This window comes from Rhinolophus hipposideros, assembly GCF_964194185.1.
Source record: "Rhinolophus hipposideros genome assembly, chromosome: 11".
Taxonomy (NCBI): Eukaryota; Metazoa; Chordata; class Mammalia; order Chiroptera; family Rhinolophidae; genus Rhinolophus; species Rhinolophus hipposideros.
In genome coordinates this window covers 48500579-48525437 of record NC_138057.1, presented here as the reverse complement: position 1 = coordinate 48525437, position 24859 = coordinate 48500579, and the positions used below count along the sequence as shown (strand labels likewise).

The following is a 24859-nucleotide window of genomic DNA, read 5'->3' as shown; positions in this document are numbered from 1 at the left end:
TTTAAATGATAACAGGTTGATGGGAATTTAAGGCTTTTTCAGTTTTTCAAAATTATAAGCTGTGCTACAGTAGATATTTGCAATTATTTGTATTTGTGTTTGTTTCTGATTATTGCTTTGCCATAAATTCCTCCAAGTAGTATTTCTCAAAGAAAATGAACATATGTTTCTGAAGACTGGGGGAAATGGTACTTAGAGCGCTGGTAGGAGTGTTAACATTAATTCAGCTTTTTTTGAAGTGCATTTGGTAATATTCTTGCAGTGTTTATATTTAAATTCATCCAGGATTTATTTTGCTATCTTCAGTGAATTGGAATCTAACTTAATCCTATTATTAGTTAAGTAACTACAACTGAATTCATTCTCCAATGCCTTTTAAAATGTTGTTGATGAATTTATTGAGTTATTTGTCAAATGTTTACTTTATAACTCATTAGTAACTCCGTTCCTGACCCTCTTAAAAGACTTTGGGTGGGAAACATTGCTTGGAAAACAATGTACATCATTACTCTCTATTGTAGCTGTCATAGAAAATGGTCAGGTTAGTAAAAACATTAGATTAGATTAGGTATTACTTGCTCATACTTCCTGACTTTTTGAATTTGGATTGAACTATTCTGACCTCTTAGTCATATTATATGTTCCGTTTGATTTGAAACACCACAATTCTCAGAAGCTGTGGTCTTAACTATACCAAGAATTTATTTGGGGACTGTTTGTTGCTCTAGTACCACTTGATTTTTAATTATTCTGACTTTTTAGTCTAGTGTAACATCATTTTTGCTTTATTATCACTTTTTAAATTACTTTATAATATAGTTTAACATCCTGTGGTCTTTTTCAAAAACAATTTAAAAGCTTTTTCTACCGATTTATTTTTCCCGATTTATTTTTCATTCAGTTTATTCTGAATGATTTTTTTAAGTGCCCCACAATTTCCATTGCATTAAACTTGTAGAATAATTTGGGAGAAATTGAATTTTTTGATATTAAGTCTTGCTGCTTATAAAGATAGTGGATATTTTTGTTTATTCAAGTTTTTTATGCTCTCACCTGTTTTTAGTTTCGTGTTGTTTTTTTTGTAAGTTCTATACGTTTCTATTTACCTTCATTTATTTTTAAGTATTTTATGTACTTTTATTTGTTTCTGTTGTGAAAGAGTACTCCTTCCTATTTTCAAACTTATTACTTATAATTAAGAAAGCTATCAATTTTTATAAGTTTACTTGAAACTCTACCTCCTCACTGAACTTTTTAATAGTTCTCATAGTTTTGCAGTTGACACTTTGGGTTTTGTTGGTAGGTCCCTAGAATTCTCCTTATTCATAGTTATATTGTATATCTTTCATTGTTTTGTTGCTTTGGGATAAATAGCTCTTATTTTGAGATACATATTTTCTCCTAATAAAGAATTTCTATGTTTACTGAATTTTAAAAATCAGAAGTTTAGTTTTTGCTTTTATCAATCTAATGTAATGCTATGACCGGTTAATGTGCTGTATAATATTAATAATATTCCTAATATTAAACCATCTTTGGGTTTCAGAAATAAGTTCACTTTGTCATGTAAGTTAATCTTTTAATATAGAACGATTTTTGATTTATTAGTGTTTTGTTTAAAGGTTTTATATCATTGGTCATAAGTGAGACAAGTCACTTTCCTTTTTGGAGAACTATTTTTGTTGACTCTTGGAAGCAAGCGGATGCTGACTTGGAACACTGAAATAAAAAGGCTTTTATTTTCCTCATCCTGTGTTCTGGAGCAGTTTAAATAGCATTTATACGTTTTCATGAAATTTGGAAAGAATGCATCCCTAAATCTGTCTGATTCTGTGCCCTCTTTTGGTTGGGAGAGTGAGTGTCTGGATAACTTTTTCAGTTTTCTGTGACTCATTATAGTGTAGTTTTCTATTTCTTACTGAAGCAATCTTGATAATTTGTATTTTCTCATGTAAGTGACATTTAGATTTTCAAAATTCACTAGCAGAATTTCTATATGATATCTACAATATTTGTATTTGCTTGTTTGTTTTCCTTTTTTGTGTGTCTGTGCTAAAAACATAATGTTTTAATTTATTATTTAGAAAACCTTGCTCTTGGTTTTATTCATTATTTCCTTTAAAATTATTTTCTGTTTCTCCCTTTTCTTCCCTGCAGTTGACTTTTTTTTACTAGTTTATTTAGTTAAATTTATATTTGTTTAATAATAAAGCACTTAGGTTTTAAATTTGCTCTTGATTACAACTCAATTCTGTATTCCCACCCGTGATTTTAAGACCTCCTTGTTATTTTCTAGATTGCTTTTAATTGTATGTAGATTTGGTATCCTTTTTGAGTCAAGAATTATTTAGGAAAGGGTTTGTTATATTTTTAGTTGGTTAAATTATTTTGGTTAAAATTTTTCTCATTTTCAAATTTCAGTCAATTTTGTTTACAGACGTGAAATTTATGACTTGGGGCAATTTTTTAATTTTTTTTATTTATTTTTTATTTATTATTATTTTTTTTATGATCAGTGTGTTTTTTTTTATGAGCCCTTGGAAAATAATATGTATTCTTTGTTGACAACATAATTTAATGTATATTAATTTAGTGTTACAGATCTGTGTATTCAGTTTTCCATATCCTTGTTTACTTTTTATCTTCTCTGTCTGCCTAAGAGTAAAAAGATATAGTCTTTCCGTTCTGTTGTATTTCTGTCAAGACTTCATTTAAAAAAAAAATTTATTTTCTATTTTAATGCAATGTTATTTGGCACATAGAAGTTTTTAACTTGTCCATATTACTTTTGTGTATACCCTTTAACAGTGTAAAATAGTCATATTTATCCCATTAAGTGTCTTTTGCCCTGGGTTTTATTTTTATATTCATTCGTTTTGAATTTGCTTGATATATCTTTGTGTATTGTTTCTTGTAAATAGAGGTTGCATTTTGTTGTTCGACCCTTGTCTTTTAATATGTGATTTATAACCTATTGAAAATGCTCTTTGTAATAGAAATGTTTGTTTTTTTATGCTTTCTATTTTTTATGCTTTTTTATTTTCTTTACCTGGTATTCTTGAAGAGACTTCTAGGTAAAATGCTACACTTCTCTAGTTGTGGGAATCCAAAATATGTATATTAAAAAAATAGATCATGAGGCATATTTTGCATTGAATTTTTCTCAGTCCTACTCTGTCTTATGAGTAAGTTTAGTATAGTTTCCTCTCACATTCTGACAAGAAGTTGTCAGTTGAGTTTTCTTTTTATTTCCATGTATTTGTTGGTAAAAGCTGTAGAAGGAGCTGTTAGATAGATGTAATTTTTTAAATGAAGCTATCATAAGATTTAAGCTAATACAACATAAAGCAGATCTTGGTTTGTTTTAACATGGATAGAGTTAGAAGAAGGAAGGGGGAGCAATATTTTCATAAACTAGAATTCAACATTTTAAGAAATTATAACTAGCTATGTAGTTAATGTTATTGTCATTGGATTCATTTTGAATTCACTTCAGGGATGGTTCTGATGACCAGAAATAGTTATAATGGAACTTCTTTAGCTGGAAGGGTTTATTTAATTGCCATACATGATTGAAACTAGGAAATAACATTAATTAGAAAAAAAGCTTATTGTCTGTAATTTTATTTTTTTTTGATTGGGAAATACTGTTTGCGGGAGTATTTCAGTGTTGGTTTCTAGAGAATGTGCCCAAAAGAGGTCTTGTTCTTTGTCAATGTCCACCAAAGGAGGCTGAATTACTGTTGCTTTTGTTTCCCAAGTTGTCCTTTTCTTGGGGATTTTTTAAGGCAATTATATTAAATACTTAGTTTTCTCACAAATAAATCATCTTATTTGTGAATTTATATTTGAGAATGTATGTCACTATATGATAGTGCTACGGTATGTATCTGTTGTAAGCCATCACCCTCCCCCCTCATTACTTGAAAGGGGTTTGCTCAAATTGCCACTAGATGGCAGTCTTGCATTTTAGTAACTTGGAGTTTTCATCGTAAGCTTCCCTGAAGGCTCTTGCACTGTCTTTCCTTCCTTCGCTCCTTCCAGTGTCTTCCAGATATGTATTTCTAACCACCTTCATACATAAATTGAACATGTGTGGAACCAGGCAACAAAATCGAATTTTGAGGTCTAGTATGTAGCATTCCCAATTGTACACATTAGTTAATTCCACACTCGAAGTTGAGCTGAGCTATAGCTTGATTAAGGAAGTCGTCTTCCCTGACGCTCCAGACTGGATTAGTCCCCTTGAAAATGTTCCTTGTAATTTTTTCTTTTAGGGTAATCTTTACAGTTTTATGTTGTTTATGTGTGTGGCTTATTAATACCTCTCTCCCCACCACTTGTTTGTAAATTTCATGAAATCGGGGAAGGTGTCTCTGTTGCTGACCACTGTATTTATAGCATGGCATTTAGGTCAGTAAATATTTGTTAAATAATGAGGCAATGGATAGATGAACCACCAAGAAGATCCCATTAGAAACAGAAAATGAATATGCACAAAATATATGTCAAGAAGACTCTCGTTCTATTTATGATCATCAATTTTTCTAAATATTTTAGTTTGAAACAATTTTAAACTTAACACGTTGTACCTTTTATTCAGATGTTGATCATCTGAAATGATGCCCCATCACCCTAGAATTCTTCCAGTAGGTTTTCTCCAAACAACGGAATTTTCTGTATAATTATAGCACAACTATTAACATCAGGAAATTATCACTGATACATGAATGCCATCTAATCCTTAGACATCCCTCCCCCCAATTAAATTTCACCTGTTTTCTCAATAATATCCTTAATAGCAAAAGGATTCATCTCAAACCATGTGTCGTATTTGGTTAATTCTCTCTAGACTATTTTAGCCAGGAATAGTTTTGCAGTCTTTAACGTTCATGACTGTGACACTTGAAAATTATAGGACTCTTATTTTGTAGAATGGGTCTCAATTTGGAGTTGTCTCATGTGCCTTATGATTTGATTTGTTAGGCCTCTTTGACAGAAATATCACAGAAGTGATGTGTTCTGGTGACACAGGATTTTGTTTGTTCTGTTACTCATAATAGTAATTTTATCACTTAAGTTGGTGTCTCCTAGTCCTTTCCATTGTAAAGTTACTCTTTTTCTCTTTGTAATGAGTATTTTATGTGGAGGTACTTTTAAATTATGTAAATATCTTGTTCCTCATCAATCTTTTGATGTTAATATCAGTATAGAACTGGTTTCCTATTTTACTTAGTGGGTTATAATTTGTTGCTTTCATTATTTGACAGTCAAATTGCCCAAGATTTGGCCCATGGAATACATTGATGCTGGCTTGTGTGTCCTTTTGACAAGTTCCCATCGGATTCAAGTGGCTGCCATTATCCTCCAGACCAAAAATCTGATCTTCCCTATTTTTAGTATAAACCTCTGCTGTTAATACTAGCCATATATTAGAAGCATGTATTTTTTTCTGCACAGAGTTACTGAGTCCAGATAACATATGCAGCTTGTGATAGGTGCCCTCAGGTTATTTGAGTCCATTTTAAACTTTTCTTGTCCCCCTCATCTGTTAAATGAGGGTGTTAGCTTCAACTTGAAAATTTTATGAATATATGATTCATAATACATTTAATTAGTAGGGCCTAGAACACCTTGTCTTTCTTTGTATCTGTGCCTGGTATTGAGTGTATTCTCAATACATCATTGACCTTTACTTGGATATTATTAGAGATCAGTGCCATTGGATGTTGGCTTCACTGTGGCAATTTAATATTTTGATTGTCTATATTCAAGTGACATTATTGACAGTTCTCAGCATAATGTTTTATGTATATAAAGGTTTTTCCTTTGGCTAATGACTAAATCCAACTCAAATATAGTCTTTCTATATCAGGTAGAGTAGATTGTGGTTTTATTCAGTCCAAGTTACCTCATTTGATTTGATTCTTATTGGGGGCAACCTGTTTTGTTCACATGGTTTTTATTATAGTCAGAATTTTCAAATATAGCTCTCTTCGCTGTGACCACAATTAACTATCATTTTAAAAGTAATATAAGAATACATTGTCTTTTATAAAATGAGAACACTTCAGATAAATCTAATGGGCCCTTTGATCTCAGCCTGAATGTTGTTCGACCTTACTATGGTTAACTATTATTATGAGTTTTGTGTGTCTGGAGGAGTTTGAAGTTTCAGATTGAAATGGCTCACTGAATCCTAGAAAGAAATAAGAAAGACAAGAATCTTTTATATGTACCAGTGAAATTCATGCATTTCGACTATAAAGAGGAAACTTTTAATATGCTTTCCCTTTACATGAACTGATTACTTAATGTAATAATAACAGCAGGTAACATTTATTAATTACCACATGCTAGGGCTTCTTCAAGCACTAACACATGTGATAATGCACACAACAAACGGCTTCATTTTACAGAAGAGGAAAAGGGGGCATAAGTAGTTTAGTAATCTGCCCCGGATCATGCATCTGATGTGATGAAGCTGGAATTCAAACCCAGGTAGTCTGGTTGCAGATAGCCTGCTATTAATGACTATGTTGTTCTGCGTGTGGAAAAATCAGGTTAGTATTGGACTTATCCTCTGTGGCACTGGAAGTTAGCAAAAGGCCACATGTCTTTTGCAAATATGTCGTTTGTCACTGCCAAAAACTACATCTTTTTGTATGTAGAAATCAGAAAATATGCTACTCCTGACCACTCTTTGAGGAAAATAAATAAGAAAAATGATCTCAAGATAGAAGACTTGAGAATTTATAAAATGTTAAGTAAAAATGTTCTATAGGGAGTGATATGGAAGAAGCGAAAGTTAACTTGTATTGGTGGGATTGCTTTGTTATTTAATTTGATATAGTATCAGAGAAATATCAGTTAATCATAACTGTTGGGTTGGGAAGCACAATAGAAAGCTTTCCAAATGACTGAAGAGGAAAAGGAAATGTGCAGACATGCAACCAAGCCAGTAAAATACCAAGGTAAAGAAGCGTAAGAAACATTTAATAAATTGTGGAAAGATAATAAGATGGGAGGAATGAAATGAGATATATGTATGTCTGTAACTAAATGTGAATGAGCTAAAATATCCTCAGAAATCAGATATTGAAAATTCCACAGTTAGGGGAGGGAGGGAGAGAGACTGTGTGTATGTGTGTGTGTGTATTAAATGACAAAGAAAAGTTGAAACTGAATGATTGGACAGAGGTAAGTAAACTAGGCAAATGCAAGTAAAATAAAGCAAAAGTGATGATATTAATGTCAGAAAAATTCAAGTCAAAAGCACTGAATAGATGTGTATTTCCGAGTACAAGTTATAATGCTTGAAGATACTATAATAATCACAAATTCTTTTTTATTGAGATATAATTGACATAATATTATAATAATTTCAACATAATGATTTGATATTTGTATGCTTTGTGAAATGATCACCACACAGTTATAATTTTTTCTTGTGATGAGAACTTTTAAGACTGTTAACTTTCATATATACCATATGAGTACAGTAGTGTTAAATGTAGTCACCAGAGATTTTACAGATTTCCTTTTCTGTGATCCAAAATATTAGTAGAAATCAATGAAGAGTTGAACAAAAAAATGGGAACTTGGAAATTTGTAATATTCTTCCTAAAAAAAAAAAAATCAAAAAATACCCTGAAGAGAAAGAACATTTAAAACTGATGTTACAGATTATCTAGAACTGTGCTGTTCAATATGTTAGTGACTAGCCACATAACGGCTGTTTAAATGTACAAGTAATTTAAAATTTAGTTTTTTAGTGGCTCTAAGTTCACCTCTTGTGCCTAATAGCCATACATGGCTAGTGGCTGGCTGCCACATTGGACAGTACAGATATGTAACATTTCCATTCTGGCAGAAAGTTCAATTGGGCAGCTCTGATCTAGAAAGTAGTGCAAATGAGAACACTATTGACTTATGGGACATAGCTAACTGTTATTTGGGGGGAAATTGGAATCCTTTAGTACCTTGCATTATTTAAAATAAAAAAGACTGAAAATAAATTAAGTATTCAAGCTAGAGAAACAAACACTAGAGAAACAAGAAAATAAACCAAAAGAAAGAGAAGAAAATTATTTTTTTTAAATGCTTAAAATAATGAGATAGAAATAAAACAAAATACAGGAATACTGAAATAGATTAATAAAAGGTAGAGATTCTGAGCAGACTATAAATGTTGAAAAGGAAATTTAAAAATACATATTAGTGGCCATATCGAGGTGGTACTCTCCAGCTGAATTATATTTACATATTAAAAAATAGATTTTTGCTTTTATTTATTTTAGCAAATGATGGACATCTTTTAAATATATTTTTCTAAAACTAGTGTAATCTTATACCAATACTTGGTAAAGGTAACTGTTTAAAAAATACTATTTTTAGATGCAAAAATTCTAAATGAGATTTTAGCTAATTTAATCATATGCTAATAAAAGAATAGTATTTTGTTGGAATACAAAGATAATTCACAGTAGGAAACCTATCAACATAATTTATTGCATCAAGACTAAAGGAGAAAAGCCATATGATTCTATTAGTGGATGCTGAAAAGACATTTGATAAAATAATTAAAACACTTAAGTGTAATAAGAATTATGGAAGAAACTACTCCAGTTATGGGAATAATCATAGCACCTAGTACAGAGGGTTGTGAGGATTTAATGATTCAACACATGTCAAAATACTTAGAGCAGTGACTGGCACGTAGAAATTATTCAATGTTAGCTCTTTTTATTATTTAAATGTGATAAAGTTGATATGTAAAAAAATTGACAAATATTTCATCTAATGACAAACAGTTTGATTTGAATTATGAACAAAACAGAGTTGTTTGTTCTGACCCTCCCCCTATATTAAAAATCGTTTTTGAGGTTGTTTCATTTCTCTAAATACAATAACAATAGAAAATGAAGTAACTGATATAAATACTAAAAGAGGAGATAAAATATTTTAAATTACAAATGGTGTGATTTACATACCTGGAATACCCAAGAAACTATAGACTAATACAATACTCAGAGATAAGTTTGACAAAATAGTTCTGTAGCAAGAAAATTAAAATGATTATATCTTTAAGTTAGAATTTAAGGAAAGTCAAATCACATCTCAATAAAAATTGTTACCCTTTCTAAAACTAACATATGAATTTCATTAAGTTCGGTTAGAAACTTAGTACATTCTTTTATGAAACTGGATAAATGATTTTAAAGTTCATGTGGGAAGTATGTTTCTAAAACTGCCCAAGAAAATATACTATATAGTCAATCCTATATTTTTGTTAACAGTCTCTCCTCCTCCTCCTCCCTGCTGTAAACAAATATTTGTATGAAGAAGGTTGAGGAAGAAAACAATCATGCCATTTTGGTGGCATTTTTTCCTTATCTCATTGTAGATAATCCATGGAGAGCTAGAGGGGTGATCATACACTATTTCTTTATATATTATTTACTCTTTCACTCATTTTTAATTGATCTAATATACTAAAGGTAATAGAAAAATGTTTAGTAACTTTTCACTCATTAAAGCTGTAATCCTACTTTAGTTAAACTGGTTATTAAAGCATATCATTTGATTGACTTAGGAGATTTTAAAGAAATTTCTCAGATTTTTTTTTTTTTAATACATACTACAAACAGAAATTTGTTTTCTTTTAGCTTCCTGAATGTTTGGTGCTTTCTACAATGGCAAGATTAATTCTTAACTCAAAAATTCTGAAAAGAATTTTCTTTCTTCTTTTTCTGTCTCCATCAAAGGTATGCAACCACTTATGTATTCGGTTCAGGAAGCATTAAATGCCAGACCATGGTGGACTCGTGTGGGGACTGACATTTGTTACTATAAGTAAGTATTCTAAAAATAATAGGACATCAGCTTATAGAAGGGGCTATTAACTTCATTATTTCAGTTTAAAAATAAAAAATAATTAACCCCAATAATTATTTTTTGGGGTTAATGAGTTAATGGGTTAAAGCATAACCCATTCTTTGAATTGGGTTATGCTTTAGTATTTTTAAACTTTTATTAAACTTATTGGGGTGAAGTTGGTTATTAAAATTACATAGGTTTCAAGGGACAATTTTATGATACATCATCGATATATTGCATTGAGTACACCACCCAGAGTCAGTTCTCTTTGTATCCCCATATATTTGACTCCCTTTCGAAGAGGTAGATATGCTTTGGTATTACTTCTAACAGACTCCTTAAAATTTGAGATCCATTTACGGGGTATATTTAGTGGAAATACAGTGGACTCTTAAACAACTGCACAGGTCCACTTATATGGGGATTTTTTCAATAAATACCTGTAGTGTTTTCAATGCACGGTTGGGATTCCATAGATGCAAAAGTCTTACTGTATTCATTGATGTGTATGCCACATTACGTACACAGGCGACTTGAGCTAATTTTGGTATCTGCAGGAGTTCTGGAACTAATCCCCCATGGATGCCAAAGGACAACTAGTGTAATTAAGTTTTGGGAGAGTCAAAGTTATACTTGGATTTTTGGCTGTGAGGAGGTTGGTGCCCCTAACCTCCAAAGCTTTTCAAGGGTCAGCTATAAAATGTGTTTTATGTAGACTGATATACTTAAGTATAAATCTTTGTCTCCACCGCTTAAATAGCTACTTGTATGTATCCTCAATTTTTTTTAGCTTAAAAACTCTGGAAACTTCATTGAATAAAACTGAAATTAGAAATTCTAGGAAATAATTTACAGTGGCTTTTTGTTGTTCCCATGGTATTAAGTACAATTCTTATCTTTTCTCTTCTGCACATGAATATTTATCTCATTTTAATTTCCAAAGTATTTTACCTGGAGATGTATTCCACAATTGTGTCAGCTTATACACAACCGTTCAACTTTGACTTCAAATGGTTATTTACTTATTGAGTTAGAAGTAAGTGCTAGAAATCATTTATTCCTTCAATGGAATCATTGCATTATTCTTCAAATGCATTCTAAATAATTTAGGATTATCGTATTCCTTGCTTCCCCTTTTGTTTCTGCATGTACTATGTTTCCAGATATCTATTGAAAGCAGTTGACACCCCTATTTCTTCTGTTGTTAATCTTAATTCTGACATTTTTGTTTAGGGGATTTTGACTTTTTATATTGTGCTTACCTAGCACTACTATAGTTTAGTTTTATCAGTTAGAAGAGCCTTCTAAAATTAAACTGTTTTTAATGGTTTATGACAGAGGTGTCCAAACTGCGGCCTGCGGGCCAACTGCGGCCCGCGATCCATTGTTAATTGGCCTGCAGCAAATTCCAAAAATATATTTAGTTTACTTAAATAAACCAGGTGAGGCAATATGTGCTTCACCTCGAGTGAGTGGCCTGGCTGTTTGTGTATTTTACCGCATATGGCCCTTGGTGAAAAACGTTGAAAAAAGTTTGGACACTCCAGGTTTATGACATGGCTTGGAAAAATCTAGGTCTTAAGTACTGTTACCTTCTGGGAAGGAAATGTTCCTTGGAATTCACCTCAGTAGGGGTTTTCCTCCACTTCTGTTAGCAAAATGAATAGTAAATAAATGAGGATCATCGGTATAATGTTATATATAATTCATCTGTACCTGAGTAAATTTCGTAATATTGTAATAGTAGGCTAATACAAAAATACTCTCACCATTTATCTCTTTGCAGAATGATTTATACTGATAAAGGGGGAAACAGTGTTTTTCAAAAAGTATTGTTTCTTTCACATTTCTCTTCTTTTGCACAATAGAAATGATTAGTCAGTGAATGCTTTTCTTTTTTACATTGTAAAGTGAGTGGTCATAGCATGACAGGAGGGTTGTTCTATTCTATGTGTAAGGAGTGAAGGCAAGATTTTCATTTGTTTAGTTTCATTTTTGTTTTTTCTTTTGGCTACTTCTAAATCTGGAATTGCAATTCAGTTTAATTCAGCATACATTTATTACACTTTCTATGTAACAAGCACTTTCCTAGTTGTTTTCCCAAAGTCTGAAATCCAGATAGTGAGGATTAAAGTCGACTATTTTTTCATTGTGTCTTAACTTTTCACATCAGCCAAGTCCTCCAATGCTTGTTCGTCTCATCTGTAAAATGAGAATAAAACTGCCTTTCACCCTATATGAGAGAATATAACCTATAAATTGCCATATAGCTATAATGTGGTGGTATAAATACTTTCCAATCAGATGTTAAAGTTTTGGAGGAAAGGAGTCGGTAGGGTGTAGTTCTGGAACTTCTCATTTTCTTCAACCTATAGCACCTTGTCATTGAATATGTATTTAAAATATAATGGCCAAGTTAATGAAGACTAACAATTTGAAAATATCTCGATTGTCTGTGTGTGTATAAATAGTCTATAGGCCATGCTTTTCTTTAGTTTGTGGTTTAAATAATATAAGGTGATTTGGAATTTTAGAAATTAAGTTGATAGACAAAGCTTTTTTTAGCTTATCGTATGTCAGTGGTATTTAAAGTACTGTCTAGTTTTAAATAAAACTCTATATTGTGGAAATCTTTAAACATTTACAAAAGCAAATAATAGGATAATGAGACCCTATGCATTCATCACCCAGTTTGAACAATGATCAAACTGGTTAGTTTTTACTTATACTTTCATCTCCACCTCCACTCTGAATTTTTAAATGCATTTCCAGATGTCACATTTTATCCATAAATACTTCAAAGGTTTTTGTCTTTTGGAGATACATATTGAAGACAACGTAAATGCAATGCTATTATCACACCTAAGGAAATTTCTTAATATGATAAAATATCTAGTCAATGTTCAAATGTCCCCAATAATCTCATAAATGTTATTTTATAGTTGGTTTGTTTCAATCAGAACAATCAAGGACGACACATTGCATTTGATTTTTGTTGACATGTCTCTTAAGACTCTTGTATTTTATAGGCTTCCCTTTGTTTCTTATTTCTCCTTTATTTGTTGAAACTAGATCATTTGTCATGTAGGATTTTCCACATTTTGGATTTTGCTGATTGTATCCCTGTGGTGTTAATGAATTCTTCTCTCATTATTTCCTATAAACTAGCAGTTAAATCTAGAAACTTGATCAACTTCAGGTTTGATTTTTGGCAAGAATACTTAATAGATGGTGCAGTTTATCAGGAAACATATCTTCTCTGGTTATTTATTTTTTGTAATCTTAAGATTGATTACTTAATTCATTGATTAGTGAATTACCGATCCATCTACTGCAAAGGTGTTTGTCAGCCTTTCATCTAATGGTTGTAGCACTATTGGTGATCATTGCCTACCAGTAATGTATATGGCTACCAAAGAATAGGGTTCTAAAAATGTCATCGATGTATAGAGTATTTTAGCTCCATTTAATTAGTAAATCCAGAAGTGAAAAGTAATTATGTTGGCTCATATCAGTTAACTGCTTTATTAGTACTAAATCTATTTTCATAGATTGTTTAAGTTACATTTTTTACAAACATGGTTTTCATTTTATTTCCCCTGAAGTTGTTTAACGAAATAGGAAGGAAAATCAGAATTTTTGTGTGGATGAAATAAACATGTTTTATGCTTTTCTGTTGCAGAAATCACTTCTCAAGAAGTTCAGTTGCTGCAGGTGGGCAAAAGGGAAAATCCTACTATACAATTACATTCACCATCAATTTTCCACATAAAGATGATGTTTGCTACTTTGCTTATCACTATCCATATACGTATTCAACTTTGCAGGTGAGAACTCATTAAGTTGTATTATAACCATTATCCTGTTATGTGCATATGTGTCAAGATAAATGAAGAAAAATTGCTTTAATATCTTATTAAAATAAGAAGATCCAGTGTTGAAGATTTTAGATAACAATACAATATTTTTTGAAAACATTAAAGGGTATGAAATGAGAATGCAGCCTTTATATAATAGAAAGAAATACCAAGGAAATTTAACATGATTTTTACTTTCCATCTTTGGGTAGAAATCTATAGTTCTCTAAGATTCCATGATTTACAGATTTTTACCTAGGTGAGATTTCTATTTGTTTAATGAGAAGCATTGAATCTCATAGAAAATGTGGATGAAATTTAAGGTTTTCTGTAGGGAATTAATTTCTTCCAATGGTTTTATATGGACTCCTAGATCCGGATTACTTAGAATTTTGGGTATGAGTTGTTTTGTGGGTTCTTCAAGATGTTTGATTATTTGCATTGTAAAACAAAACAAAACAAATGAATTCAAGTATTTACTATGGTAGATTTATTCTCAGAACAGAATATCTGTCCTAATGATCAAGGATCATAAAGGTATGATCAATTTACCCAGAAAGAAATTGGAGCGCTCTGGTTAGAACCAAGCTTCCAAATTGTTAAAGAGGGAAAAATGAGAGAAAACATAGTTCATAGAACAGAAGAGATATCAAGGCTGAGAACACAAAATGAGGCTTACTTCATTTTAGTAAATGTTGCAACCTACAATAAAGGTGTAATCAGGTATCTTCCTGTACTAAATAACATAACACAACATAGCATTAGAATATATAGTGTTGTTATTTACATGGTTATATGTTATTGTTCTTTACTGATGTTTACCTTTTTATTTTTAATTCCCCTAAAATCTTCTAATCTCATGACCTTTTCCAGACATGACCATTGTTTCTCACCTGGACTTCTGCCAGCCTTTTTCTAACTGGTGTCCTAGAACTATACTTTTGTACACTCTCCTCTTCATCAGTCTTTTTCCACACTGTAGCAAGAGGGCTCTTTGATGGCAAATCTAGTCATATAAATCCCCTGCTTAAAACTCCTTAGTGATTTTTCTAGACATATAGAAAGTCTAAAATTCTTACCATGGTTCATTCAGTCATTTATTTCTCTACTATCTTCCACAATTTTTGCCATATCCACATAGTGTGTGAACTATTATTTACTTAATATTCATCTTCAAATAGACTTTAAAATAATTCATTTTTAAAAGTTTATCCTCATCCTAAGTTAATATCCAGGGAATTACAGATTTAATATGTAGACTTTTTTCTAGTTCACAGAAAAATACATAGCTATTAAAATTTTTTTTAAAGATTATCCACACATAACTTAGTTATCTCAATACCAGTAGTACATATATTATGCTTTGGGAAAGACAGGCCCTTCATTCTGTGTTAAATTCTCTATAGCTCAGCCTTTCTTTCTGGTCTAGCTGTTAGGAATTTTTTTCAGTTCTTTGAAATGCCCTTCTTCTTTGTTGGTCTTCCTATACACTTTCCTTCTGCCTGCAGCACTCTTCTCTATCCTCTTTACTGATCCTTTGGATCTCAATTTAAATGTTAACTTTTTTAGACCACCTTTGCTCACTGCCCAGACTTGGCTGGGCTCCCCTCCCCTTACTACAAGCTATCACAGCACTCTATATTTTCCCTAGGGTAGGGTCCATTTATTCATTGTTATAGCCCCAATGCCTGGTGCAGTTTCTGGCACAGAAGTAATGACTACACAGTAAATAGTGATTATGTGAATGAATATAGCAAAAGTTTGGAAACCAACTACGTAATTAGAATAAGGGATTAAACAATTTATTTTTGGTATAACCATATACTAAAACCATTAAGACTTGTGTTTTCAAAAGACACATGTTTAACATGTTTAATGATACGGTATAGTATTCATAGTTATGAATATGTGCATGTATGTTTAAATTATTAAGTGATAAAAGCAGGCTATAAAAAGTCTTACATGTAATTACAGTTTTGTCTCTATACATTGGCATTTGTCAGTAGTAGTCTAAATGATGCAATTATTTGTGTTTTAAATTTTTTCTTTGTACTTTCTGTGTCTTCCAGACATTTCACAACGAACCTATATTAATCTTGAAATCAGGGAAAGTTGTTAAAAAAAATTTGTCCTACACAATTTTTATTCTGCATAATTTAGATTGCTGTTGGAGTTCTATAGTCACTTCTAATTTCAAAATTGAGAACACTTTGAAAACCAAAAGCTTTTTCATAACCCATTTGGCGGTAAAGCCTGGCCTAAACTGATGTGACCTTATTTAGAATATTGATTCTATTTAGAGTGACTCTTTATATGTTTTGCTGCAGAAATAATAATGTGCTTAGACAGGCTACTGCCGCTGACCCAGCTGGTGGCATTGCACATTTAATGCTGTATCTATCCCCTTTCTCGAGTTCCCCAAATACTGACATTTGAACTACATCTAGCCCCCTGAGGGCCCCGGAGAAGGGAGTAGGAATCTGATCCACTTTTAGTTATGTGGAGATCTAGATGCATTTATTTCTATTTATCATAGGGAGTTTTTAAATGATTGTATACTTTGCTTTTAAATTTTTATCAAGATGCATCTTCAAAAATTGGAATCAGCACACAATCCTCAGCAAATCTATTTTCGAAAAGATGTGTTATGTGAAACCCTGTCTGGAAACAGCTGTCCCTTGGTGACTATAACAGCAATGCCAGAGTCTAATTATTATGAACATATCTGTCAATTCAGTAAGTCTGTCTTCTTCACTCAAAGTACCAATCATTCTTACTTATTTTTCTTTGCTTCATATATATTTTGTAAGGGCAGTAGTACTAGAAATAGGCATCAGAAGTCTTGGTCCTGTTACTGTCTAGCCCTAGGCCTCAGTTTCCTCATCTCAAAAATAAGGGAGTTGGATGAGATGATCTTTAAGGTCTCTTTTGATACTAATATTCTGTAGTTCTTATCCTTAGAAGTCGTACCCAAGGGGTGATACAACAAATTATTTTAAGACTTCATGTAATAAATACCATCAGAAAATAAATTTTAAAAAGTATTAAAAAATATATTTAAAAATTTATAGATAATTTTATTTATAAATAAAACCACCAGAAATCTATCAAGTGTTTTGACACTAGCACCAAATAGCTACTTGTTTTTTCCTGCCATTTATTTTTTAAAAGTTGTCTCAGTTGTAGAACTGTGGTAAAAAAAAAAGAAAGCTGTTCTAATTTTGATAAGAAGGTAAAGTATTTTCAGGAAAGAGAAAGAGCTTGCTATGCATGAAAATATGAGCAAGGTGAGCTGAGTGTTATTTTTGTAGATGTATGTATCTAAATGTATAGTGAAAGTAGTTTTCTTTGTAAATCTCTGTGTTTGTCATAGTGACTATAAAACAGGGATAAGATTATATTTTCTTTCTTTCTCCCATGACTTTATGAAAAATAAATTTATATTTAAAACTTCCTTAACTACTTGTTCTTTATAAAACCAAGAACTAATTTTATATGTTATATTAATCATTGGGAAATAAGTGACTCAAATACTAGTTATTGTGCTATGTTCATATTATGAACTCCTTTAACACGGCTTATGTGGGTTTTATATGTTTCCTCTAAAGGGCCAATGCAGTGCTTGTTTATAGTAGGTACACGGTGAGTTCTGCTATGAATTTATATCAGAATTCCCAGTTGAGTAGAAATATTTCTAAAGCCCTAAAGTCAAGCATCATACTAACTTCTAGTAGCTGTTATTTTAATTTGAGATTTTATATGTACTTTAGGAAATCGCCCTTACGTTTTCTTATCTGCTCGGGTACATCCTGGAGAAACCAATGCAAGTTGGGTAATGAAAGGAACATTGGAGTATCTCATGAGTAATAACCCTACTGCTCAGAGCTTACGAGAATGCTATATTTTTAAAATTGTTCCCATGCTAAATCCAGATGGTGTCATCAATGGAAAGTAAGTTAAGCAATAGTTATAGAAATACCATAGATTATTGTCGTGGTCCTGTATAAACTTGTTGAAATAATATCATCCAGGTTAATATGGAAAACAAATCTAGTGATCTTTTTTTAGAACAAAGAAACTTTGTGGGCATTTCATGTAAGATATTTTTAAATGAAAATATATTTTGTATATTAGTAATAGTATGATAGTTTGATAAATTCTGTATTTATTCATGAGAATGTTTACATAAAATGTATGTCTTGCTTGAATTGTTTTAGAAAATTCAATGTCAGGATATGAGAAAGATTTTTTTTTAACACTTTTTTTGTTTTGTTGTTTTTTTTAAACTTTTATTTATTTAGGTGTGTTTTTTCAGGACCCATCAGCTCCAAGTCAAGTAGTTATTTCAATCTAATTGTGGAGGGCGCAGCTCACAGTGGCCCATGTGGGATCAAACTGGCAACCTTGTTGTTAAGAGCATGTGCTCTAACCAACTGAGCTAACCGGCCTCCCTGAGAAAGATTTTTTTTTAACACATCCTCTTCCTTTCTTTTTAAATTTGTCAATGGTATGATCTTAGTTTGTTGTAAAATTTAGATCTTCTGAGAGATCTTCTGATAGGGAGTATTGACTCCATCTGCTAATTTCTTTCTGATATGAGGAAGTATAGTTTCTGACAGAAATAACTCTTTAGACAGGAGATACTAGAAGATAATTACTTTGTAAGTGGAAGTAGCCTGTTGTTAGTACAGTTCATTTGTTGTGGCAATTAGACATGGTCTCTTTAGTGCTTCTGAGAGATGGGATTTGACATGAGCATCTCCAAAGTTGAGGGTACCATATTTTATTTATTCAATAACGATAGCATGAATCTTTTATGCTATCACCTTTTGATTCTTTGCTTAAATTTTTGCTCACTGGCTTTAATACTTAATACCTATGATTAAATGAAAATATATTTGAATTTTTACAAAAATATGTACTTATCTTTCTTAGAAGGGCCCAGTGCACTTTTAATAATAATTAATACAATCAAAATAGTATAATAAATGATTATCATGTAGTCAGAATGGAAAAATATGACAATTAATTTTATGGCATATGGAACAAAACCCCAGAATTGAGCATTAATTTGTTTCTGTAGCTTGAAAGTTTTGACCTATAAATCTAAAAGCTTACCGCAGTTAAATGTATGTAACATAAGATCTTGGATATAGCAAATGCTTAATGATTGTTGACTAAAATATGCATTCTGTTGAACCATTTATACCTATTTGAAATATTTAGTGGAATAGATTCATAAAATTAAATCAAATGTATGTAAGAATTTATTGGTGCCAGCATTTGTCTATCATTGTGTTTACATATGTGTAGTCACCGCTGCTCTTTAAGTGGAGAGGATTTGAATAGACAGTGGCAAAGTCCAAATCCAGATTTACATCCTACAATTTACCATGCTAAGGGGCTGCTACAGTACCTGGCTGCAGTAAAACGTTTACCACTGGTAAGTGGCAATATTTGTTTGTACTTCGTACAGTCAAATACGTGATTTTGTTGGTCAGTGACTTAGTATTTTACACATTATTTTCTGGTTATAAAAGCTAAGTGTTAATTTCAGAAGCAGTTTCTTTAAAATGTCTTTTCCTGTTATTAATTATGGTATCAAATTAATACAATGTATTTATATTCTTATTTCATCAGATTTAATTTTTATAATTATCATGAGCCCTTTACTTTTCTATTTTGTTTATGAATATTGGTAACTCCCGATTGTGTAAGTATTAGGTATTTAACATCACTGTTTGAACAACACTAAGGTTAACAGTATTTTCCATATTTTCAAACTAGTACAAGCTTATTTCTGAGCTATTTAGTTAACTCTGAAGCTGGTAAGTTTCGAGTACACATACGGGTAAGGTGGTATAGACATGGTGGAGACTCTGCTGAACTGTATATACCGGGGGTGTCAAAAAAAGTATACACATGACTTGTATTCATCTTTTATCATCAGTAATATATTGAGTATTACAATTTTAATACAGTTTTTTTCCCTTTCTTAAAATTTGTATACAATTTTTTTGGCACTGTTTGTATATACTTCTTTTGTTTTCAGCAGCTTTTGTTTAGAATGAGTTAATCTTCCTTTGGAAAAGATAGAAACACTTTGCAGAGGGGCAAAATTGACATGCGAGTTTGTCCTTCAGTTTTCATTTTTAAAATGTTCTTAAAAATTAAATTGAAACTACACACTTTTTTTATAGTTTTTTCATGAGAGCATTTTCGTGTTCTTTTAAGTTAGGTAAATATCTTAACAGCCCTTGGGGCAGTGATGACGACAGGTATAGATTTGACCTATAATTATTTTTTAAAAAGGTAAATAGTAGATACAAAAGAAAGAGTGGAACTCATGGCTTAATGCAGGCCTTGCAAAAGACTTTCTAGCCATTCTAGAATTAATCACAATTTTTTTTCCACAACTAGATATTACTACTTTTATTGATTCTATTTGTTAAATGGTAGCTCCGTTACAAAAAAGGGATCAAGGAACACAGACCTGTTTAGTGGCTTGATATTAACTAGATTTACTTGGCAATATATGATTTGAAGGTTTTTAATATAAATATGTTATTTTTTCAAGGTTTATTGTGATTATCATGGCCACTCCCGAAAGAAGAATGTATTTATGTATGGCTGCAGCATCAAAGAGACAGTGTGGCATACCAATGATAATGCAACTTCCTGTGATGTTGTGGAAGATACAGGGTACAGGGTAATTATTACAGACAAGTCAGGGGTTTTTGAATTTCAAACATGCATAAAACTACAGACAATTATTTAACATATGAACTACTCAGATTTAGTAAATGTCATTTTGTCATTTTTGTTTCAGATTTTTCATTTTAAGTGTTCTAAAATTTTTGCTTTTAATTTGTTTAAATTTGTAATCAGTTTGGAATTTATTTTTTATGAGATGTGGGTATCTAATTTTGGTTTTCCCATGTATAATCATATGTTAAACGGTATGTCCTTCCTCTGTTGATTTTCTAAAGTCATCTGTTACATACCATGTTTCCACATGTATAGGTGTGTTTTGAGGTATGCCTAGGATTGAATAGAGGTCTTATTGCTTCAAGTCCGGTGTGCATTCTGTTCTGTCCTAGAGCCTCTCCTACTATATTTATGCCTAAAGAAACACCCCAAACTTTTCCCCAAAAATTTCAGTAACTTATTACTGCCCTTAGCAGAACTTCAAAGCACATTTTATTTTTGATGTCCTCTCTTTTTCTCTTTTCCAAATAAATAAAATAAACGTTATATAAAAATGGAAACACTCCAGAAATACAAAGTAGTAAGGGAAAGTCATCCTATTTTAGTTAATCACTATTCAGTTTCACCATGTATTTTGTGAGACTTGCCTCTAAGCATTCATTCATAAATGTATATACATGTAGTATATGAAGCTTTTTTGGTTTTGTTTTTGTTTTTAAATACTTCACAGCAACTTGTTTTTTTACATGTTTGTTGCCCATCTTTCCTGGTCCTCATATCTAGATCTGTCTCAGTCTTTTTGACAATTACACAAGATTTCCATTGTGTATTTTTGTTATTGTACAGATGTACCACAATTTATTTAGTCATACCCCGTTGGTGGTTATTTGATTAGTATTTGCCAAATTGTCCTCCATAAATATTGTTCAAATTAATGTTCCCCAATACAATGAATTATTATTCACTGTGATTGTGTTGTTTCTCAACACCCTATTACATCATGCTGTCATCTTTGCCAGGTTAAAAAAAAAAACAACCTGATGTGTTTTTTTTTTAAAGATTTTGTTGGGGAAGGGTCACAGGACTTTATTGGGGAACAGTGTGTACTTCAGGACTTTTTTTTTTTCCAAGTCAAGTTGTTGTCCTTTAAATCTTAGTTGTGGAGGGCGCAGCTCAGCTCCAGGTCCAGTTGCCATTTCTAGTTGCAGGGGGCATAGCCCACCGTCTCTTGCGGGAGTCGAACTGGCAACCTTGTGGTTGAGAAGATGCGCTCCAACCAACTGAGCCATCCCGGAGCTCAGCGGCAGCTCAGCTCAAGGTGCCATGTTCAATTTTAGTTGCAGGGTCGCTGCCCACCATCTCTTGCAGGACTCGATGAATCGAACTGGCATCCTTGTGGTTGAGAGCCCACTGGCCCATGTGGGAATCGAACTGGCCGCCTTCGATGTTAGGAGCACAGAGCTCTAACCGCCTGAGCCACCGGGCCAGCCCAAAACCTGATGGTTTTAATTTGCATATCTATAATTATAAATGATGTTGAGTATCTTTTCATATGTTTGTTCAATTATTATCTCTCCTTTTAAAAATATGTTTTGCTTGCTTTGTACTAGGCACCTAATTATTATTGTTTTTAAAATAAGAATTCTTTATGCGTATTACAAGTTTATTATAAATTTTTTTGTTTATGATGTGTAGTAATTTAAAACTTTCATCATATTTGTTGATATTTTAAAAAATGGCTTCTAGGTTTTGAAGCTTAAAAAGACTTTTCTCATTCCAAGATTTAAAAGTATAGTTCTATGTTCACATTACTGTTTTTAGTTTCATTTTAAAACTTTACTTACTAATTTTAAGTTTAAATTCTCAATCTAGATAGAATTTAATTTAGTGAAGAGTGACTGTGGCTTGTTTTTCTCAGTGGTATCCAGTTGTATCAGCATTTAGTGAATAATCAGCCTTTTCTCTAGTAATAATAGTACTAACTTTAACAGATACCTTTGGTTTTAATTTTGAACTTTTTCTTCCGAGAGATATAACTATTCCTACACCAGTGTCACAATTTACCTTAAATCTAAACATATAATTTAGGTTAATGTCTGTTGGATTATTTCTCTTGTCATAGCCTTTTCTTTCAGAATTCCACAGGGTGTACTGCCATATTTATAGTTTTGGGTGAATTTGAGAATAATTTTAAATGGCAAAAAATGTTATGGACTTTTTTATTGTGATTGTCTTAGCTTGATTGATTAATTTAGGGATGCTTGCCTTTTATGATGTTAAGTCTGTTCATTAGTCAAGCCATCTTTCATGACTACAGTTTCTCCGTTTTTTTAAAACATTCTATCATTTTTTTAAACATGTTTTTCTTACATGGTTTTATTCTGCTTATTGGTTGCTACTATGAATGTGATACTTTCTTCCATTTTGTTTTCTACCTGATTACTATTTGTCTAGGAAATCAACCGATTCTAAATTAGTAAGAGAATTATTTTGATGTTTTAAATAGCAGGGGGCGTAGCAAGACGATTTACATGTTCCTACTCTAATTACTATGGCTTTTATGAAAAAAAATATTTAATTTAATAATTAAAATTTTTAATTAAAACAACTTCTTGAAATATCTTATTCTTATCTTTGCAGACTTTGCCTAAGATACTGAGCCACATTGCCCCAGCATTTTGCATGAGCAGCTGTAGCTTCGTAGTGGAAAAATCTAAAGAATCCACAGCACGTGTTGTAGTTTGGAGGGAGATAGGAGTACAAAGAAGCTACACCATGGAGAGTACTTTGTGTGGCTGTGATCAGGGAAAATATAAGGTAAAACATCTCAGGACTTCTAGCCATAATAAATATTTGAAAACTTTGCTTCCATATGTAGTCCACTGGTTTTCAAGTATATATTAAATGATACGTTTGTTATTCTGAGTTACATGTACTTTGCAATAATGGAATTGAATCATGTAGACTTAAAAACGTTTTGTAAAATATTTTCTCTGAACTAAATAGCTTTTTTGGTTTCTCACAAAATATTGCTCAAGTCTATTTATATTCATAATTTTTAAGAAAGCATGTTATAGTACATATTTAAATTTTTTTCCTATCATTTTAATTTATTGGATGTAAGTATACTTTTGTGCATTTAGAAATAAACACTTATTTATATTTAGGTTTCTTTTGTGTGTGACTTTTAAATGCATATTCCTTCACTAATTTTTTTTTTTTTTTAACTAAGACTACTCTTCTGTGGTGCTGTAGGCTTTTATTGGAAACAACCAGAGTTTAAACTTTACTTTTGAAATTAAAGACTGATAAAATGTTAGGTGACTTTGAATTTTTCAATTTTAAAAATTGAGAACTTAATTGGCAATGAATTGGACTTTAGATAAGCAACAACAAAACCCAAATATTTATTTTTCTTGCCTTGCCACAGAAAGATTTTCAGGTGTCATGCTAATTATGCCACACATTCTGTTTTGTTTTGGTTTGGTTTTTTGGGGGCATGGGGCAAGAAGAAACTGAATCTCATAGTGATTTTCATTTACCTTATATAAAGATGGTTATAACTTTATGTTTCAAAAGGGTTAAAAATCTTCCAGTAGGTTAATATTAAAAATGTAAACATTGTTGATGTCAAAATGTTTAAGTGGAAAACCTAAATAATGACTTTTTCAGTCTGTAACAAACTGTAAGATAATTGTATAGATTTTGCAACTGGCTGTCAAACACTTGGGGCCTAGCAGAGTAGAACTTAAATTCCATTACTTGCTGCTGAGTGACTCTTCCCTAAATTTTAGGTTAACCACAGTATACTATTCTTCCAAAATACAATATCTTTCGAATTCTCTTCAAATACTGTAAAACAATGACTTCTAGTCTACCAAGGGCATGATGATAGTGAGAGAGGAAATATAGCATGAGCACCATTCCAGCCCCCTAACCCTGTTCCCTAATCTTTGCTTTAGTGGACAACTTTGCCAATGGTCATTCACTCTTATGGAGACAAGTGTGTCTTTTTTCTTTTTTCTTTTTATGTCTAAAATTCAATACTTTGATCATAACATATACTTATTTCTAGTTTTTAAAAATTTTTTGATTTAATAAACTTGTTTTTTTTAGAGTAGTTTTAGTTTCATGGAAAAATTGAGCTCAAAGTACAGAATTTCCATCTATTCCCACCCCCACCCATGCATATGACATACACTTTTCAAACTTATTAATGTTAGGTAATAAATTGTGTGAGTCTGATTATATTTTAAGAAACAGATCTCTTTATCTTCAAAAATGTTCTTATACTACTGTATTTTAGGCTATTAATAACCTTTATTTTTATTTTCTATGAACTAATTCATAAAACTTTTAAATTAAGAAGGCAATCGAATATTCTAATAAAGTCAATTAGGTCACCTTTCCTAGAA

The 24859-nt window shown here is 31.6% G+C and overlaps 1 protein-coding gene across 7 annotated transcripts in view; it reads left to right on the top strand.

Moving 5' to 3' along the window:
- Positions 1-24859, top strand: part of AGTPBP1 (ATP/GTP binding carboxypeptidase 1) — a 131661-nt gene that overhangs the window by 86191 nt on the left and 20611 nt on the right. For 5 of the 7 annotated variants that reach the window (XM_081065354.1, XM_081065352.1, XM_081065353.1 and 2 more), the window contains 7 exons: positions 9768-9855; positions 13562-13706; positions 16319-16472; positions 17507-17687; positions 19050-19179; positions 20314-20445; positions 23085-23261. In XM_081065354.1, the coding sequence (XP_080921480.1) occupies positions 9768-9855; positions 13562-13706; positions 16319-16472; positions 17507-17687; positions 19050-19179; positions 20314-20445; positions 23085-23261 (1007 nt within the window). The remainder of the gene's footprint in view (positions 1-9767; positions 9856-13561; positions 13707-16318; positions 16473-17506; positions 17688-19049; positions 19180-20313; positions 20446-23084; positions 23262-24859) is intronic. The other 2 variants (XR_013994386.1, XR_013994387.1) reach the window with 1 other exon arrangement.